The 21,709-nt window shown below is 41.8% G+C and overlaps 1 protein-coding gene across 9 annotated transcripts in view; it reads left to right on the top strand.

The window, feature by feature from the left end:
• DOCK3 (dedicator of cytokinesis 3) overlaps positions 1-21,709 on the top strand; it is a 612,097-nt gene that overhangs the window by 108,980 nt on the left and 481,408 nt on the right. For all 9 annotated transcript variants that reach the window (XM_030569027.1, XM_030569026.1, XM_030569028.1 and 6 more), the window contains exon 4: positions 10,352-10,407. In XM_030569027.1, the coding sequence (XP_030424887.1) occupies positions 10,352-10,407 (56 nt within the window). The remainder of the gene's footprint in view (positions 1-10,351; positions 10,408-21,709) is intronic.

The raw sequence follows: 21,709 nt of genomic DNA, 5'->3' as shown, positions 1-21,709 counted from the left end.
CTGCACCCTCAGCAAGTTTGCAGATGACACTAAACTGGGAGGAGTGGTAGGGATAGGATACAGGTTCAACAAGGACAAGTTCAGAGTCCTACACTTAAGACGGAAGAATCCCATGCTACAGACTAGGGACCGAATGACTAGGCAGCAGTTCAGCAGAGAAGGACCTAGGGGTTACAGTGGACGAGAAGATGGATATGAGTTGACAGTATGCCCTTATTGCCAAGAAGGCTAACAGCATTTTGGGCTGTATAAGTAGTGGCATTACCAGCAGATGGAGGGATGTGATCATTCCCCCTATTCGGCATTGGTCCGGCCTCATCTGGACTAGTGTGTCCACTTTTGGGCCCCACACTACAAGAAGGGTGTGGAAAAATTGGAAAGAGTCCAGAGGAGGGCAGCAAAAATGATTAAGGGGCTGGAGCACATGATTTATGAGGAGAGACTGAGGGAACTGGGATTGTTTAGTCTGCAGAAGAGAAGAATGAGGGGGGATTTGATAGCTGCTTTCAACTACCTGAAAGGGGGTTCCAAAGAAGATGGATGTAGACTGTTCTCAGTGGTAGCAGATGACAGACCAAGGAGTAATTTTCTCAAGTTGCATTGGGGGAGGTTTAGGTTGGATATTAGGAAAACTTTTTCACTAGGAGAGTGGTGAAGTACTGGAATGGATTACTTGGGGAGGTGGTGGAATCTCCTTCCTTAGAGGTTTTTAAGGTCAGGCTTGACAAAGCCCTGGCTGGGATGATTTATTTGGAATTTGAGCAGGTGGTTGGACTAGATGACCTCCTGATGTCCCTTCCAACCCTGATATTCTATGATCTCTTACTGTGGGTCACCATGTCATAACATCCAGGTTATTGTTCCCAACTGCTTCTGCTGTCTCCCCACAATCTCCCCTTCCTCCCCACAGCAGCTGACCATGGAGTGATGAGATTGTTCTTCCCCATCTGGGCTGCAGTCAATCAGGCAGTAAAGGGATCTTTTTGCCCCACTGTTTATTTCTTAGCCCCGGGCCTCCACCTAATGAGGCCAGAGAATTCCTTAGTTTACACAAATTCAAATTCAACCTTGCATTGCTGCCATCTGATGCCTTAAGTTCCTCTCCATGCTTTCACAAGGAATGATAATGTGGGTTGAAATTATTGCAAATATTGTCCCTCTCAGCCTAAAAATCCAATGGCCTGAAGGATACTCTATGAACAATGTACTGAGATGTAAATGTGTTTCTCACTGGTGCATGTGGCTTTCATCCTTGAGATCCAATGATCAGGAAAATCAATTCCCATCTGTCTTATTGATACCAGGGGAAACTTTGTGGAAAGCTGAGAGTATTCAGAGTCACTTCAAAAGTTGATTTACAATCCTGGCTCCTGTCAGACATTATAGAAAGGAACACAAATTGTATGGCAAGTTGAAAGAGTTTGAAGTACAAAATGAGAAAATACCATTCTTGAATTAATAGCTTTGGTATTGAGGTGATGTCAGTAGGTACTCACAGTTGCCTCAGCACGGTCTGCAAGATTTTCAACCAGCCCTCTCTGGAGTTATAATTCTGATTGGTGCTAGACTCTTTGAGTTTGGGAGAAAATGGCTACCTATAGTTCTAATCAAAATGAGGTCATAACTGTCATAGCATTCATTCCCAAAGAAAATTAAAAAAAGTTTATTCTTCTTTTAAGCAGCAAAGTCCATTTCTTAGGAGCCATGACAGTCTCAGTGTAGAGAAGTCTTGTCTACTGCATTAAGACCTGGTAAACAGCCAGATGGTGATCATTGCATAAATTCATCAAAATTTTACATATGAGTCACCCAGTCTTTACCCACTTCCATTTTTGGCAGAAGACTTCTCCACATATTAGTGCCTAGGTGAAGATGGAGAATATATAGAATCACAGAAGATTAGGGTTGTAAGAGACCTCAGGAGGTCATCTAGTCCAACTCCCTGCTCAAAGCATGACCAACCCCAACTAAATCATCCCAGCCAAGGCTTTGTTAAGCCGGGCCTTAGAAACCTCTAAGGATGGAGATTCCACCACCTCCCTAGGTAATCCATTCCAGTGCTTCACCACCCTCCTAGTGAAATAGTGTTTCCCAATAGCCAACCTAGACCTCTCCCACTGCAACTTGAGACCATTGTTCCTTGTTTTGTTATCTGCCACCACTGAGAACAGCCTAGCTCCATCCTCTTTGGAACCCCCACTTCAAGTAGTTGAAGGCTGCTATCAAATCGTCCCTCACTCTTCTCTGCAGACTAAACAAGCCTAGTTCCCACAGGCTCTCCTCATAAGTCATGTGCTCCAGCCCCCTAATCATTTTTGTTGCCCTCCACTGGACTCTCTCCAATTTGTCCACATTCTTTCTGTGGTGGGAGGTTCAAAACTGGACGCAATATTCCAGATATGGCCTCTCCAGTGCCAAACAGAGGGGAATAATCACTTCCCTTGATCTGCTGGCAATGCTCTTACTAATGCAGCCCAATATGCCATTAGCCTTCTTGGTAACAAGGGCACACTGCTGACTCATATCCAGCTTCTTGTCCACTGTAATCCCTAGGTTCTTTCTGCAGAACTGCTGCTTATCTAGTCTGTCCCAGCCTGTAGCAGTGTATGAGATTCTTCCTTCCTACGTGCAGGACTCTGCACTTGTCCTTGTTGAACCTCATCAGATTTTCTTCTTTCTTTCTTTTCTATAATATAGCTCCTGTTTGGATGTTCATATTTAAACAATGATCCTGCTTCCGATCCTGAGGGCAAAGTGTTGTAGAAATTCCATTCTAATGGATCTCCGGATATTATTACTCAATAAGATTTTTCTTTATCTGTGCTTTCAGGAAAGCATAGATACATTTTTCCTAATTTTTGGTAACTTGTTCTTTGAAAAATTAAGAGCCACTAAATAAAAGACCTGCGACAGAGTCTGTGAAAGGTTTTTGGAAGGTAATACAGAAGAATTGTTCTCCTGTAGTTGGAATTCTTGAATTGCTTATCAGTATGTATTCATGGTCTTGAGCTTCACCTGCACACTACCACACCAATGTTGGGACTCTCCAAAAAGCTGATCATTGCCAGGCTATAAGGATCCTGTTGGAAGACATGGAATCCTTCAGGTAAGGTTATGTAAGCAGGCATGGCCCCCACATACTTTCATTTCTTTCTACTTCCTCAGAGGCAAATATGGACTCCAAAGAAATCAGGCGGGAGGGGGAGGAAGTCTAAATCTATTATCAGTCTGCATGAATTCCAGTCAGAAGTGTATATCTTTCCTATTGCTTTTGACTATTGCCTGTATATATTTCTGCTCTTGGAAAATGTGAAAGCAGTAACCAATCATTAGGAGGTATCAGTGAGAGGGATATTTAATTGAACAATGATTGCAGAATTGCAATATTCTACAATTTGGACTTCTTTGCACCAGTCATCTATTTTTCTTTATGCTGCTTTGCACTGGTTAATATCTGATACATTTACTCCTTTTAAGTCACTGCCTACTCGCTACACTAAGTACTGCCTTTCTCTGCTGCTATTGTGTTACCTAAAATGTATTACCCAATTAATTGCAATACGGTCTACAAGTCTCTCTCACTTATTGAGATGACTCCTCCAGATCAAAATCTTTTCGAGGTCTTCCTTCAGGGCATAGTTTATTCTTTGAAAGACGTCCCTCCCCCTAGGTTAACACAAGTTCCACACATAAACCTTGCTTTTTCCCTCAACCTGGGGTCTTCTGTGTGGCTCAGAGGCTTTTCCCCTTGCATCTCTATCCCCTTGTTCAGGGCCTGCCACAGGAGCCAGTCTCGCATCTGCAGGCCTATTTCTAATGGAGCCACTTGCTGGCTTTTAGCTGATCAATCATAGGTGAAGCTGGGACTAACTTCCCTTCAAGTGCCAGCCATTCTGTGACAAACACTAATGACAATAAATTTATAGGTAATTTTTTTCTGAAAATATAACAAATAAAATAGAACTTAACATGACTCCTTTAAAGGCTTTTAAAAATTACCTGAAGAAGCACTCAAAAGAAATGTCTCTGAAAAGGATATTCTGGTCACATGGAGCATATTCTACATATGCACTGTTACTGATAGGTCTTCAAAAAATCTGTTTCACATTTTTTCCCTCTTTCCTTGTGACCTACAATTGCAAACTCAGACACAAAATATTATATCAGAGAGAAAGATACCATAAGTCATTAGGGCCCCAAATCTGCAAACACCTAAGCACGGTGGAAGAAGGTGGAGAAAGCTACTAGGGGAGAGGCTGTTTTAGATTTGATTTTGGCAAATAGGGAAGAACTGGTTGAGATTTGAAAGTGAAGGAAACTTGGATGAAAGTGATCATGAAATGGTAAAAACAAGGAGGAGTCCGGTGGCACCATAAAGACTAACAGATTTATTTGGGTGTTTGTTTTGCTGTGGGTGATGGTGTTGTGGTTTGGTTTGTGTTTCCCGGATTTACAGGATTTAGATGGGAAGCCTATGACAGATACAGAGACAGCAGTGGTAGTGACCCAAGCAGTGGAAGACACAATGAAGATGACTGGATGTAGAAGCTGCGGCATGTACATGATCCTGAAGGGGGTACCTAAAAAGAGTTTCGTCTGCATGAAGTGCTGCCTGATAGAGCTGATGGAAGAAAAGACCCGAGGACTGGAGATGCAGGTGGAAACTCTGGTTGAGTTTAGAAGGGAGTTTAGAAGCTCAGACTTGCAGATGGAAGCAGGACCAAAGAACTCTGAGGCGAGACTGCTGGGTGAGGAAAGTGGAGAGTAGAAGCATGTGACTAAGAACCAGGCAGAGGAAAAGACGGCCCAGTAAAGGAGCAATAGAGCTCAGGAACAGGTTTGCAGAGTTGGAAAATGAAGAAGGGGCATAGCAGGTGGTTGCTGAAGGTGAAAAGACAAGAAAGAAGAGAAGAGCAGCTAGTCCTATAAGAAGAGTCAATGGAGATAACATCAAATATGAGCCCCAGGAGGATACGGGATGGGTTGCAGAGGATTGCAAGGGTGAACAGGAATTGAGAGGACTTGCAGCCAGAGGGAACAGGAGATAGACCAGAGAATCGCACTGTCACCTGGAAAAGGCTTGACTACGTGATTGGAGACTCCTTACTGAGAAGAATAGACAGGTCTGTAACCAGAGCTGTTCCAGAGAACAGAAGGGTGTGCTGTCTGCCGGGTGCTAAGATATGGGATGTGGACCTGAGGCTGAAGAGGATCCTAACAGGAGCTGGAAAGAATCCACTGATTGTCCTTCATGTGGAAACGAATGATACGGCTAGATTCTCGCTGGAATGTATCAAGGGAGACTGTGCCAGGCTGGGGAAGATGCTTAAGGAAATCGAGGCTCAGGTGATCTTCAGTGGGATTCTGCCTGTTCCTAGAGAAGGGCGACAAAGATGTGACAAGATTATGATGATTAACAGATGGCTCAGGCAGTGGTGCTATAAGGAGGGCTTTGGGATGTATGGCCACTGGGAGGCATTCATGGACAGAGGACTGTTCTCTTGGGATGGACCTCACCTGAGTAGAGAGGGAAATAGACTCCTAGCATGGAGGTTGGCACAACTGATTAAGAGAGGTTTAAACTAGGAATTGGGAGGAGATGATTGAGAGATGTCCAGGTAATCTCCACGCCGAATTTTAACATTGAGAGGGAAGAAAACAAAGAAAGAAGGGATACAGCCATGGGTAGGAGAATGCACATACGGAGGAAGGGTAATGTAGATGGCCGTAGAAATAGCCGTAAAAAAGCTAATGCAATCTTGGGATGCATCAGGCGAGGTATTTCCAGTAGAGATAAGGAGGTGTTAGGACCGTTATTCAAGGCATGATGAGACCTCATCTGGAATACTGTGTGCAGTTCTGGTCTCCCATGTTTAAGAAGGAAGAATGCACACAGGAGCAGGTACAGAGAAGGGCTACTAGGATGATCCAAGGAATGGAACACCTGTCTTATGAAAGGAGACTCAAAGAGCTTGGCTTGTTTAGCCTAACCAAAAGAAGGCTGAGGGGAGATTTGATTGCTCTCTATAAATGTATCAGAGGAATAAATATCAGGGAGGGAGAGGAATTATTTAAGCTCAGTACAAGTGTGGGCACAAGAACAAATTGATATAAACTGGCCGTCAGGAAATTTAGACTTGAAATTAGATAAAGGTTTCTAACCATCAGGGGAGAGAAGTTCTGGAGCAGCCTTCCAAGGGGAGTTGTGGGGGCAAAAGACATATCTGGCTTCAAGACTGAGCTTGATAAGTTTATGGATGGGGTGGTATGATGGGATAGCCTAATTTTGGCAATTAATTGATCTTTGACTATTAGCAGTAAATATGCCCAATGGCCTATGATGGGATGTTAGATGGGGTGGGATCTGAGTTACTACAGAGAATTCTTTCCAGGGTGTCTGGCTGGTGAGTCTTGCCCACATGCTCAGGGTTTAGGTGATCGCCATATTTGAGGTCAGGAAGGAATTTTGCTCGAGGGCAGATTGGCAGAGGCCCAGGGTGTTGTTTTTTTTTGCCTTCCTCTGCAATGTGGGGCACGGGTCACTTCGTGGAGGATTCTCTGCACCCTGAAGTCTTTAAACCACAATTTGAGGACTTCAATAGCTCAGACATAGGTTAGGGGTTTGATACAGGAGTGGGTGGGTGAGATTCTGTGGTCTGCGTTGTGCAGGAGGTCAGACTAGACCAGGGATTGGCAACTTTTGGCATGCGGCCCACCAGGGTAAGCACCTTGGTGGGCCAGGCCAGTTTGTTTACCTGCTGCTTCCGCAGGTTTGGCCAATCGCTGCTCCCACTGGCCGCGGTTCACTGCTCCAGGCCAGTGGGGGCTGCAGGAAGCTGCACGGGCCAAGGGATGTGCTGGCTGCGGCTTCAGATGCATGGAGTGAAAATTACAGATGCAGGCATAAATATACTGCCACATGAAGAGAAGTGAGTTACCTTACAAGAGGACAACCAGTGTTGACAGGACCAATTCAATCAGGATGGATGTGGTCCACTCCCAATAGATGATGAGGAGGTGTCAATACCAAGAGTGGGAAAATTTGCTTTTGTAGTGAGTCAGCTGTTCCCAGGCCCTATTCAAGTCCAAATTAATGGTGTTAAATTTGCAAATGAATTATAGCTCTGCAGTTTCTCTTTGAAGTCTGTTTCTGAAGTTTTTTTTTGTTGAAGTATGGCTACTTTTAAATCTGGTATAGAATGTCGAGGGAGATTGAAGTGTTCTTCTACTGGAATGAAATGGTAGAGTTCATGATTCTAAGGAATGGTAGGAGGGAGAACAGCTAAATAAAAATAGTGGATTTCAAGAAGGCTGACTTTAGCAAACTCCAGGAGTTGATAGGTGAGATCCCATGGAAAGCAAGTCTAAGGGGAAAAACAATTGAAGACATTGGCAGTTTTTCAAACAGACATTATTAAGGGCACAAGAGCAAACTATCCCACTGCATAGGAAAGATAGGAAGTATGGCAAGAGACCACCCTGGCTTAACCAGGAAATCTTCAATGATCTGAAAATCAAAAAAGAGTCCTACAAAAAGTGGAAACTGGGTCACATTACAATGGATGAATATAAACAAGTGACGCAAGTATGTAGGAACAAAATTAGAAAAGCCAAAGCACAAAATGAGATCAAACTAGCTAGAGACATAAACGGCAACAAGAAAACATTCTACAAATACATTAGAAGCAAGAGGAAGACCAAGGACAGAGTAGGCCCATTACTCAATGAGGGTAGGGGGGAACAATAACAGGAAATGTGGAAACGGCAGAGGTGCTTAATGACTTCTTGGTGAAAACCAAAACAAAGAAGATTTGTGTTGATTGGATGTCTAACATAGTGAATGCCAGTGACAATGAGGTAGGATCAGAAGAGGCTGAAATAAGGAAAGAACAAGTTTAAAGTTACTTAGACAAATTAGATGTCTTCAAGTCACCAGAGCCTGATGAAATGCATCCTTGAATAGTCAAGGAGCTGACTTAGGAGACATCTGAGCCATTAGCGATTATCTTTGAAAAGTCATGGAAGATGGGAGACATTCCAGAAGACTGGAAAAGGGCAAAAGTAGTCCCAATGTATAAAAAGGGAAGTAAGGACAACCTGGGGAATTACAGACCAGTCATCTTAACTTCTGTATCCGAAAAGATAATGGAGCAAATAATTAAGCAATCAGTTAAGATAATAAGATGATAAATAAGTCATCAGGGATTTGTCAAGAACAAATCTTGTCAAACCAACCAGATAGCTTTCTTTGACAGGGTAACAAGCCATCTGGATAGGGCGGAAGCGGTAGATGTGGTATATCTTGACTTTAATAAAGCTTTTAATACTGTCTCACATGACTATCTCATAAACAAACTAGGGAAATGCAACCTTGATGGAGCTACTATAAGATGAGTGCAAAACTGGTTAGAAAACTATTCCCAGAGAGTAGTTATCATTGGATCACAGTCATGCTGGAAGTGCTGGGTCCGATCTGTTCCATATCTTCATCAATGATTTAGATAATGGCATAGAGAGTACACTTATAAATTTTGCAGGTGATACCAAGCTGGGTTGCAAGTGCACTGATCAACTTCCTCTCCTCCAGGTGCTTCAAAATGGTCCTTCTTTGAGCAGAGAATTAGATTAGATGACCTCCTGAGGTCTCTTCCAACCCTAATATTTTATGATTTTATGGAGGATATGATTAAAATTCAAAATGATCTGGAGAAACTGAAGAAATGGTCTGAAGTAAATAGGATGAAATTCAGAAAGGACAAATGCAAAGTACTCTATTTAGGAAAGAATAGTCAGTTGCACACGTACAGAATTGGAAATTAGTGCCTAGGAAGGAGTATTGCAAAGAGGGATCTGAGGGTTATAGTGGATCACAAGCTAAATATGAGTCAACAGTGTTACACTGTTGCAAAAAAAAAAAAGCAAACATCTTTTAGGGATGTATTAGCAGGAGTGTTGTAAGCAAGACATGAGAAGTAATTCTTCTGCTCTACTCTGCACTGATTAGGCCTCAACTCAAGTATTGTGTCCAGTTCTGGTGACCACATTTCAGGAAGGATGTGGACAAATTGGGCAAAGTCCAGAGAAGAGTAACAGGTCATGTTTTCTAGACCTTAATCATTTTTATGAGGGTAGATTTAAAAAATTGTGTTTCTTTAGTCTGGAAAAGAGAAGACTGAGGGGGGACATAACAGTTTTCAAGTATGTAAAAGGTTGTTACAAGGAGAAGGGAGAGAAATAACCTATGAGAATAGGACCAGAAGCAATGGGCTTAAATTACAGCAAGGGATGTTAAGGTTGGACATTAGGAAAAACTTCCGAACTGTCAGGGTGGTTAAACACTGGAATAAATTGCCTAGGGAGGTTGTGGAACCTCCATCATTGGAGATTTTTAAGAGCAGGTTAGACAAACACCTGTCAGGAAGGATCCAGATAATACTTAGTCCTGCCATAAGTGCAGGGGACTGGACTAGATGATCTCTCAAGGTCCCTCCCAGTTCTATGATTCTATGTATGTAACTTCACTCGTGGGAAAATTCATTGATGTCAATAGGAATGCCCCAGTAAGTAATGTTACACATGTCCTGAATAATTATTTCTCAAGATCAGGTCTTTTGTGCTATATATGAAATACCAAATTGATCTGCTACATTCCAGAAAGCCACTGCAGATGATGTAAAGTTGATTTTTTATTGTTATAGAACTTGTTATCCTGGCAACAGCATTCTGCACCATCTGTAATGTATACAATCACAAAGTTTAGCCTTAAAGTGTCAAATCAGAGGATAAAAAGAGGGATGATACATTTTCAAGGGTGGAGTGTGATGGAAAATAGGTTCATTCTGAGGATTAAGTCCATAATTTGACAGTCAGAGAAACCACAATAGATAACAGTGTAAATGTTCTTTAAATTAATAGCAAAAATTAAAACTCTTGTAAAGAGCAAAGAGGAAAAAGTAGAAAGTATTGTTGGAGACCAGTATTCTATTTCAAACCAGAAAATTAATGATTTTTTTAAAGTTGATTTTTAGAATTATAGAGCTTTCAGATGTTTTGATCTGTTTGCTGTGATATTTTTGTTGGATGCATACACAAGTTTTTTTTTTCAAGAATGAAAGATTATATAACTTACATAATTGTCAAATCAACATATTGGCCTATGCTGAGATAAGTTGAAGCCACGTGATGTGAGTATAATTTGAATATTGATTTTGACAATGAGAGCTTGTTTTGCACCATGATGAAATTGGAAAGTTGGCAGTTATGAAATGTTTGCTAATTTTGTTATAATGAAAACTGTTCAAAGCTATGATTGTATTTTTCTGACAAGTAGAATTATTATTCTCTCTTGCAGGGGATTTTTCCTGCTAACTATATTCACTTGAAAAAGGCAATCGTCAGTAACAGAGGGTGAGTATTTTTCTTGATTATTAAGAAGTTGCCTCATTTGTGTAAATGGAGAGAATCTGAGAAATGATCTGATTGGAATTTTGAAGGGATATTGTAAAAAACTTTCCTACAAAATGTATTAATTTTTCTTTCTTGTTGTGTATGATACTTAGGGCTCTACCAAATTCACGGCTATGAAAAAGGTGTCACAGACTGTGAAATCTGGTCTACCCCTTTGAAATCTGGTCTTTTTTATGCTTTTATCCTATACTATACTGATTTCACGGGGGGACCAGCCTTTCCCAAATTGGGGGCCCTGACCCAGAAGGGAGTTGCAGGGAGGTTGGAAGGTTATTTTAGGGGGCTTGCAGTATTTGCCACCATTACTTCTGTGCTGCCTGCAGAGCTGGGTGGCTGGAGAACAGCAGCTGTTTGCAGGGAGCCCAGCTCTGAAGGCAGTGCCCTGCCAGCAGCAGTGCAGAAGTAAGGGTTGCAAAATGCAATACCCTCACTTCTGCTTTGCTGCCTTCAGAGCTGGGTGGCTGGAGAGTGGTCACCGCTGACTGAGGGCACAGCTCTGCAGGCATCACCGCAGAAGTAATAGTGTCAGTACCATACCATGCCATCCTTACTTCTGCGCTGTTGCTGGCAGTGACTCCGCCTTCAGATCTGGGCTTCCAGCCAGCAGCTGCTGCTCTCCAGCTGCCCTGCTCTGGAGGCAGCACTGCCGTAGTCTGTAGCAGTGCAGAAGTAAGAGTAGCAATACCGTAACCCCCTGTACAATAACCTTATGACGTCCCCCCCACTCCTTTTTGGGTCAGGACCCCTACAATTACAACACCATGAAATTTCAGATTTAAATAGCTGAAGTCATGACATTTGATTTTTAGAATCCTATGAGAGTGAAATTGATCAAAATGGACTGTAAATTTGGTAGGGTCCTAATGATACTCTTTGAACCTTGAAAATCAAATGTCATTCTCTGGGGTTCTGATCTCCATTTATCAAATGTCACAATTGTATTTTTAATATTGGAAGAATAAAAATGGCTGTATCTACACTCCTCTGGTTGTGCACTGGAAAAGTAACATATGGATGATGTCATCAGTAATATGTACACTTTTAAGAAACCATTCACACTCCCTGCTCACTGTTCTGTAAGATACATGGGCTCACTGTTTTATTGATTATAGTATGCTAAGGGACAACAGATATGTAACCAGCACCTCTTATTTTGCTATGATCAGACCTTCAATTACTTCTAATTATTCTTAGCCTCCTAAGTGCTTAAGTTACTTTTGAAAATTGAACTAGGAATATAATTTTCAAAAGCATTGAAGAGCCAAAGTCCCTGTTTTTTCAAAAGGGAATTAGGCAGGCACTTTTGAAAATTTTACTTTGTGTGTGTAAAAGAGTGTGCTGATGATGAAATCTAGGTATTGTCACCTAAGAGCAGAGTGTGATATTAATATACAATAACTCAGGGCACATCTTTAAAAATTATCAGCTGTACACAGTCAATACTTGGGAACAGAAGGCCTTGCTGTTCTGTGACCCCTTTCATGCAATATTTTGTTGACATAACATGTTTCAAGAGAAGGTAACTACGCTAATAACTTAGAAGAGGGACTTGACACTTCAAGATAAGTATCAGTCCATTGAACCATTACAGACTGAAAAAACTCTGTGCATTGGGTGGAGCGTTGAGGTGGTGTTATGTACCAAAGGAATATAAACTTCCAAAGGAAACAATGAGATCAGTGACCCACAAAGCAGCAAAATCGGTGTATGAACCATTGAAGGCAACATCTCCTTGCTTCCATGATGTGTTAGCAACTAAGACTGAGCTGCAAAGATGCTGAAGGAGATCATTGCTGTGAAGAATTGCTCTGGCATATTGAGGAACTGTAGGAGTGCAGGGCAAAACAATCAAGGGATACAGAAACACTGTCCAAAATAAAGCCAGTAATAAGAGCAACAGAGAGCTGGAACTAACCTAAATGGCTGCAGTCGCATAGGCGGGCTACTTAGCTGTGTTCAGAAAGGAATATAAAAGTAGCATGTTCTAGAAGGCACTGTGGTATTGGAAGGTGATTTCAGAAGGCCAAATATCTTGCCTACTGGTACTTTAGAGGGCCAAATATCTTAGAGGTCTAGGGGAGTTCCAGCCTTTCTTGTGCTAAGGAGTTGAGATCCAAGAGTAGGGATCTAGTTATTATTCACAGACAAAAACCTATATTAAACTAAAGTGAAAGTTGAAAGTACACATCAGGTAACATGGGGTAAAAAAAATTTCAAATAATATTGTAATTATCCCCAAAATAAGCATTGCAAACCCAGGACCACAACCACTAAAATGTCTTAATCATGATCAAATTGTTGCTCTATGGTATCACTTTTCTGTCAGCCTAGATACCTATATTGTATGTAGCATTTTGAATGTGTATAGATGTTGTGCCATCATATAATCTAAAATCTTATAGTAATGCAAAGATGTAAGCTATTGAGGTCTATATCCTCAAAAGATATTTAGGCACCTAACTCCCACTGATTTCAATGGAAGTTAGGTGCCTAGATACCTTTGAGAATCTTGGCCTTAGTGTTAGGTGTGCTGTGGAAATCTTGGCCAAGATTTTCAGAAGTGTCTAGTGATTTGAGGTGCTTCCAAGTTTTCAGTGACCAATTTGAGATACCATAAAAGGGCCTGATTTCAGAGGGCAGGTGCTCAGCACTTTCTGAAAAGAGATTCAAATCTTGATGCACTGAAAGTTGCAATTTTTCTGAATTTGTTCCTCTGCATTGCACACTCCTTAATCATCAGAATTGCTCCCAGCCAGCCAGGAAGATACTGTGGGAGATGCAGGAAGGATCTGATAGAGGGAGGGATCGTATTCCTGCATTCCAAACCAGTTCACTGATATCCTAGTTCAGCAGTTCTCAAACAGGGGTACCCCAGGTGTCTGCAGGTCCCGCTGATCAACTCCTCCCCCTCCCTCAACTGCTCTCCCTCCCTACCAGCACCTCCTGCACGCCAGAGAACAGCTATTCAGCGGTGTGCAGGGTGGTACTGGGAGAGAGGGGGAGGAACAAGGATGGGGTGCGCTTAAAGGAGGGGTGGAATCATGTCGGGGGCTGCCGGCCCTGCTGATCAACTCCTCCCCCTCCCTTCCAGTGCCTCCTGCATGCCAGGGAACAGCTGTTTGGCATTGTGCAGGAGGCACAGGGATGAGGTGGAAGAGGAGGGGCAGGAGTGGAGCAGGAGCGGAAGGAGATGGGGCAGGGGTGGGGTCTTGGAGGAAGGGCGGAGTCGGGATGGAGCATGGGGCTGAATGGGGTGACTTGGGGGGTCCGTGAAAATTTTTAAATCAAAATGGGGGTCCTCGGGTTGCTAATGTTTGAGAACTGCTGTCCTAGTTTATTGTGCGTATGGTTTGGAGCTAGGCAGTTCTAAGATGAATTCTCACTTCTTTCCCATCAGTCTTGATAATTCATTGCACTTTAAAATCCCTATTTAGAGAGGCTTCGCATCAATACCTCTAAAAGGTTCCGATGTTGTTCTTTTTCGAGTACTGGTCCCTCTGGGTATTCTCTGTGGGATGTGCATGCATTCTGTTCACTTGGGACCAAAGGTTCTTCAGTAGCGGTGTCTATTAATCTGTGCCTGCATGCCTCCTCATGTTGAAAACCACTGGCATAGATGGTGTTGTGGACGGACTACCTCTTCCGTTCCTTTTCTGCGGCTCACGGTCTGGAATGAAATACTCCTGTGTCTGTATTTTCTTCTTTCACTTGACATTTATCTTTAAATAATTGTAAATAGTTATTTCATTTTTACTTTTAGTTATCTTAAGTCTAGTTTACTTAGGGTTAAGGTGGTTGGCGGATTCCTTTCTCACTGTGTCCTTCCATGACAATGGGGCCTTATCCTTCAGGATTCTACCAGTTCAAAGCTTGCTTTGCAGGTAACAAACTGTGAACTCGAACACCCGGGTTCCCCAGAGATGTCTCCCTGCAGTGTCCAACCCTCTCCCGAAACATTCATAATAGTTATTAAGTTTGTTGCTTTTTATAAGACATAATATACTGCAGCTTGTTCACTTAACTGGTGCACTGAATTGGTTTATAGTAAAAGTAAAAGTTTATTTAACAAGAAGATGTAGGATTAAGTGATACCAAGTGCAAGGAATAAAGGGCTACAAACAAACAAAAAGTAAAAATACGCTTTTGAGACTGAAATTTAATTTCAGCAAGTTACAATCTTTGCCTAAGCAGATTTCTCATCTAAATTCAGTTCCCAGAGATTTCAATCTCGTTAGTTGAAGGATTCACTTTTCTTAGATGTACAAGAGCTCTGGCTTCTTGTACCTGCCCAGTAGTGCATGCTAAAATGGCTTTCTGTTTCTGCTGATGTCTCCCAAAGTTCTTTGACCTGGTTACAAAAGAAAGGAAGGCTTCCTGCTGTTCTTCCCTTCCTGTTGACTTTCCATTCCCCTGCTGATTCCTATGTAAATAGGGCTTCCATTGTTTTGATTCCATAATGTTTAATTTACATTGGAGACAGATCCCTCCTGTGGAGGAGAAAACTAGTTTTTCCCTTGTGTTTGGTCACAGACTTTGAAGCATGATATCAGTGAGTACCCATAACTACTCATATAGTGTTAATGTGTACATTTCACCATAATATGAATCACCATTGTCTCACAGGCTTTCTTAAAAGACCTTAATTGATGCATTTTTATTTTGTATAAAATCAGTATATTTAATTGCTTATCATTTTTGATTGGCAGAAGCCCTGGGGGGTTTTCGCCTTCCTCTGCAGCGTGGGGCATGGGTCACTTGCTGGAAGGTTCTCTGCACCTTGAAGTCTCTAAACCATGATTTGATGGTTTAAAGACACAGGTTTGATACAGGAGTGGGTGGGTGAGATTCTGTGTCCTGCATTGTGTAGGAGGTCAGACTAGATGATCATGGTGGTCCCTTCTGACCTTAAAGTCTATGATTCTATGATTTGAAGTTCAGACTCCCCGTCTTTATAGACCAGTAAACCTTTGAAATGTATTCTCAGATTAAGTTGGTCTCTCCTAGTGAGGTATAGATGACACGCTATCTTCCCCCTCCTTGTTAGCTTGATAGCTTTGTTAGCTTATATGTAAATATATTTGCATTGTCTCTTCCTAATGACCAAGCTGGTCAGACAAGCATATACACATTCTTTTGTCTAAAGCAGACTGAGATTATGCATTGTTTGACAAACACATTTTAATAACATAATTTTAGCACATATTTATAATTTTGTACATGCCTCATACATATATTATGCAATAATACTAATGATCAGTGAGTTAGTAGTTTTCCAGTGAGATATTGTTTTGGGTATCTGTCATGACAACAGTGTGTTAGATGTAATGAGTATGTCAGGTCTGACAAGAGTTGCTAACACAGAGTTGTAAACCACCAGTGGGCCTTTGTGTCAGAGACATCTGGGGCCAGATTTTACAGAATTGTTGAGCACTCACAATTGCAACTGAAGTCAATTGGAGCTGTATTTTGAACATATAAAGTGCTCTAAAGTGCTAAGTGCTTTTGAAAAATCAGGCCTTAGTTTCCTGTAGTTGGATGCCCAATATTACAGGACAGTTTTGACAGTACTGGCCTTAATCATTTTGTGCCTCAGTTTTTCATCTGTAAAATGTAGATGATTATGCTATCTAATCTCACAGAGGTGTTGCAAAGGCAAATTCATTAATAGCAGCAAAGAGTCCTGTGGCACCTTATAGACTAACAGACGTTTTGGAGCATGAGCTTTCGTGGGTGAATACCCACTTCGTTGGATGCATGTAGTGGAAATTTCCAGGGGCAGGTATATATATATATGCAAGCAAGAAGCAGGCTAGAGAATTCATTAATGTTTGAGAAGCACTCACTTACCATGATGAGAATACTACAGAAATGCCCATTAGTAAATTAATAATTTTGTGTTCGGTGCAGGATTTGGATAGTATCTGTTAAATAAGACCTGGGGCCATACATTGAATATGGAGACTAAAAAGTGTTGAATAAGTACCCATTGACCGAAAGAGGCAGGGGACCTACGTGAGTGTGTAATTAAAGATTGTACTGTAATGCATAGTTACAATGGGACAGAATTAAGGTTGCATGGATAGCCTTAATACTGGCATTTTCTAACTTTTGAAGGCTTGCTATTGCTCTCTTAATGTTCTTTTAATGTACTTTTAGGATGGAATATAATGTGTATATGTCATAACTTTAGTCCCAGATTTGGACCTTGGCGTCCAAAATATGGGGGTTAGCATGAAAACCTCCAAGCTTAGCTACCAGCTTGGACCTGGTACTTGCTGCCACCACCCAAAAAATTAGAGTGTTTTGGGGCACTCTGGTCCCCCTGAAAAACCTTCCCTGGGGACCCCAAGACCCAAATCCCTTGAGTCTCACAACAAAGGGAAATAATCCTTTTTCCCTTCCCCCCTCCAGGTGCTCCTGGAGAGATACACAGACACAAGCTCTGTGAATCCAAACAGAGTGACTCCCCCTCTCCGTTCCCAGTCCTGGAAACAAAAGCACTTTCCTCTTCACCCAGAGGGAATGCAAAATCAGGCTAGCAAATCCAACACACACACAGATCTCCCCCTGATTTCTTCCTCCCACCAATTCCCTGGTGAGTGCAGACTCAATTTCCCTGAAGTAAAGAAAAACTCCACCATGTCTGAAAAGAAAGCTTTATATAAAAAAGAAAGAAAAATACATACAAATGGTCTCTCGTATTAAGGTGACAAAATACAGGGTTAATTGCTTAAAAGAAATATGAATAAACAGCCTTATTCAAAAAGAATACAAATCAAAGCACTCCAGCACTTATATTCATGCAAATACCAAAGAAAAGAAACCATATAACTTACTATCTGATCTCTTTGTCCTTACACTTAGAAACAGAAGATTAGAAAGCAGAAACTACTTCTCCAAAGCTCAGAGAAAGCAGGCAGACAGAAAACAAAGACCTCAGACACAAAATTCCCTCCACCCAAAGTTGAAAAAATCCGGTTTCCTGATTGGTCCTCTGGTCAGGTGCTTCAGGTGAAAGAGACATTAACCCTTAGCTATCTGTTTATGACAGTATAGTACACTGAATTCCTATATGTGGGTTTTTTTTCCCCCCTCAGGGAGGCAGCAAGTCTCTTATAATCCTTAGTTGTTACTGATTTAATGCTTATTTGCAAATTATTAATTTAGTTTTAAATTGGTAAAAGGCATCCAGTTTAATATCTCTAGGTTTTTTATATAATATTAAATGTAACATGGATTTTTAAAACAAATGTGTAACAAAAATATGCACACTAACTTATCCAATACCCATAATTATCACTTATTAATGCCCTGTTTCTGGTAAACATCTGTAAACCGAGTAGAAAAGGTCTTGGAGGGAATCCCAACATTATCTAAAGACAGACACAGTATATCATAATTTACAGTTTCTGGATAAAAATTCCCTTTAGCTAACCTTTAGTAAGAACTATTTCTTTTTGAACCCAGTTTTATTTTAGCTTAGTTTCTTTCAGTGGCCAGCTTGTAAATGTATTTCATTAGAAACATTCTGGCATTCAAGGCTGGGGGAGCTAAAGGGAGCCTCAAGACAACCTGCATTGGAATTTAAACATTAGTCACTCAGGTTTTCATGTACGTCACACTTGAACAAGCATATCTATTTAGAGTCTGACCTTGTCCATTGAAGAAATGCAATTTACAGGTTAAAAAAAAGGTTCATGATGTTATAAAGTAGACCAATAAAGACCTTTTATTAGATTGTACAGCAGGACATTTGACCAATTTAAAATTTAGACAGACACAACATGACATTTCATTGAAAGTATAGACAAGAATAGAATGCAAGTTTATAGGAATCTGAGCCATGATGTTTAAATGGTTTAACTCTAATCCTGTTATGCACTCTCTTTAAATTCAATCACATTCTTGAAGGTTAGAGTTAATCTAGCAGAATGTTCTTTCTTGTCAGCAATGAAAGAAGCTTACAAACCATTTTCCAAAAAAAATCTTTTAAGAAACGTTTTCTTCAGATTCAGTGAAATTATTATTTACGTATTGTCACGTAAAACAATATTGTCTGGGTTTTTTTCCTGCCCGTAGAAGGTTTCTTGAATGTATACTGGGTTATTTTTCAACGTCTCTTTTGTAGTTCAGTGACATTTTAGGAAGAGCTCAACAGAAACTAGACGATTTTCAGCTTTCCTGATTCCCTGTTCTCAAATTGTTGCCAACAGGCAAGCCTTTTGATTCTCCTTTTGGTGTATATTGTCAGTGCGAGCCACTGATATGATCTTTGACTTACTGTGTAAATCTCAGTTCCCCATAAAAGGCAATACTAGTCTATTATAGGCTGATAAAGAAACTTCTTTAACAGGGATCCTGAAGGCACACTAAAATGATAAATGGACTATAGAAGATTTTTCAGAGGCAAATATGAACTTTTCAAATACATTAAGAACAAGATTATTAATTACAAGACTCACAGATCTCTGTTCTTCCTTCAGGTATACCTATGCAAACCTTTGAAATCAAGGAGTTCATACAAATGCCAGTGCAGAGTTATGCACATTATTATTTATCTGTGGCATGATCAGCATTGGTACAGATAGATGGGTGTTTGTGTATTTGGTCCATCAGACACATGGTGTCCAATTAGGATACAGGAATTTTTGTTCCCAGCTCCTCCCCGTCTAGGCTTCCCCATCATTCCTTGACTCATACCCAGAGAAACAGCTAGTGTTTCATGCTGAAATGCCATTTTGGATCCTCTAATGCCTTAATCTACAGAATGTAAAACTGGTAAAAGACAAGCCAGCTGGGAGCTACAAGCACTGTGCTGGATGAAAGTCTACTCTTTAGTCCCTGGTTGTGGGTCCCTTGTACATGAGTTCTCACATACAGAGATTTTTCTCCTTTGTCTTCTCTATATGGGGCCTCCTGTATGGGAAAAGCCAAGTAAAATGCCACTGTGCTTCATCTCCACCTGCAGAACTGGCAGTTTTTTCAGGCCACATCACAACAGGAGGAAAATGGGGAGAGTTCCTATGAGGTGCCAGTAATTCAGGGGGAGGTGGTCATGACAACTATGTGGTCTTTTCCTCACAGTGAATTCCATGACCCCTTTCAGCACTCAGCTGTTCACAGGAGATAGGCAGAAGATGCGTGAATGGTGCAAGGTGTGAAATGGAGTCAGTGAGGGCAAGCTTTGAAGCGGGGGACAGAAATGGAGGAGTGTAGCAAAGTCAAAGACTCATTATCATGGCACCTCCTGCTGGTCATCTTGGGAATTAGCTCAACTCCAGCTCTGGAGTGCCCTCTGTGGGCCAGTGGCTTGCCTGCCTCAGGCCCCGTTTCCCTCCTGGACCCCAGTGCCCCTTTACCTTGGGGTTCTGTCCCAGCAGTACCCTCTCACTCTAGGTCTCCCCTCCCAGGGGAACCCCCAACTCACTATACTCAGCTTGCCTCAGTGGCTACTGCCAGTCATCACCTAGCCTCCTCTCACTGGGGCAAACTGCAGTCTGTACTGGTCACTCATCGTTGGCAAGGGGGTTGGACCAGCTGCCTTTGCCTAACCCTGGGCTACATCTCTGTAGCCCTGGTACCTTTGTAGGCCTTCAACAAGGCCTGCAGCCTCGGGGTTTACCAGGCTGGCGCTCCCCTTGTCATTTTCCCGAGCACTGCATTGCTTCAGGTACCTTGCTCTCAGGCAGCTAGCCCTTCCCACTCCAGGGCTGGAGTGAGACTTCTTCAGCGCCTGACTCCCAGCCCTCTTATCAGGGCCAGCTGGGCTCTGATTGAGCTGACCACACTTGTGGTCAGCTACTCCCTCAGCTGCTGTCACTGCTTATCCCAGCCACAGCCATCTCCTGGGCTGCTTTAAACACTTGTTCTGCGGTAGTGGGGCAGCTGCCCCACTACAAGGAGGTATGGATTTACAGTACCATGCACCAATACACCCTGAAATTCTCCCTCTTTTTTCCAACTCTGCACCGAAAAGTTATGAGAATCTGAAAATGTTATGAGCAGTTCATGTTAGAAGGGCTTTATATCATTTAACCCCTTGACCAGTTGACCCAGTGACTTGCTTTGCTTTGATCTCACTCAGTCACATAGGAAATTGTTGAACAGGAATAAGGCTGCAATTTAGTCATGGAGGTCACGGAAGTCATGGATTTTGTGACTTCCAAAGACCGCCATGACTTCAGCCAGCACTGGCTGGGATCTGCAGGGTTCTCTGCCACCTGCGAAGGCAGAGAGCTGTGGGATACCCCCGCTACCACGAGTGGCAGAGGGTACCCCCAGAGGCAGGTGGGACCTCTGCAGCTTGGAGCTGCCAGTGGAGGGGGACCCTGGAGCTCCCAACCTGCCCACAGCTGCCAAGGTGCCTCATTTTGTCATGGATATTTTAGTAAAAGTCAGAGACAGGTCACAGGCTTCCGTGAATTTTTCATTATTGCCCATGACCTGTCCATGACTTTTACTAAAATATCCGTGACAAAATCTTAGCTGTAAACATGTCATGCCTGTATTACCTTGTTTACTAGTCTTTCATCTCCCCTGTATTTAATCACAGCTATTTTCCTTGACAATATTTCTGAAGTAAAAATAAATAAATAAAATAAATAATTTAAAAATCAGGTGTGCATGCTGATTTTTGAGCATTTTAAAATATTGCTCTTAAACCAAAACTTTCGATCTCAGATCAATGTATCCAAAAGCAGCCCCTGCAGAATGCAGAGAGAGAGCAATGAACAAGTAAAACACACATTCCACAAATGCTGCCAAGGGTAGAGCTCAAACTTATAGTACTTCATTGTAGCTCAGTTTCAATGGCCACAATATGTCATCGTGTACGTTTCAGTCTCTTAGTTAGTCTGTTTACTCCATGTTGGAGTAACAAATTCTGTCCTCAGTATCTTTTCGCTATTACTTCCTCAAAGGGGCAATGGTTGCTGATCAATCGCTAAAATAAATTAGAAGGGATGATACCAATTTCGGGGGAACAGAGCCATCATTTTAGCTCCAGGTGTGTATAAAAAACATTATAAGAACCATGTTTTATAAACACATTTTTTGTAGGTGGAGCTGTATCTCGAAAACCCTTCTCTCAAATGACCTCATAATTGTACCACAAACCCTGTGCTCCTTGCACCCCCTATGATTTACGGCAAACTGCAAGACAAACTGAACCATCATGTGGATTTTAGAGTACTTAATATAGTCATCTTTTAAACAGTAAGCCACTCTCCACTTCAACTGTAGG

The sequence above is a fragment of the Gopherus evgoodei genome, chromosome 7 (assembly GCF_007399415.2).
Source record: "Gopherus evgoodei ecotype Sinaloan lineage chromosome 7, rGopEvg1_v1.p, whole genome shotgun sequence".
NCBI lineage: Eukaryota > Metazoa > Chordata > Testudines > Testudinidae > Gopherus > Gopherus evgoodei.
The sequence above is the reverse complement of the archived record's forward strand: the minus strand, read 5'-3'. Positions and strand labels throughout refer to the sequence as shown.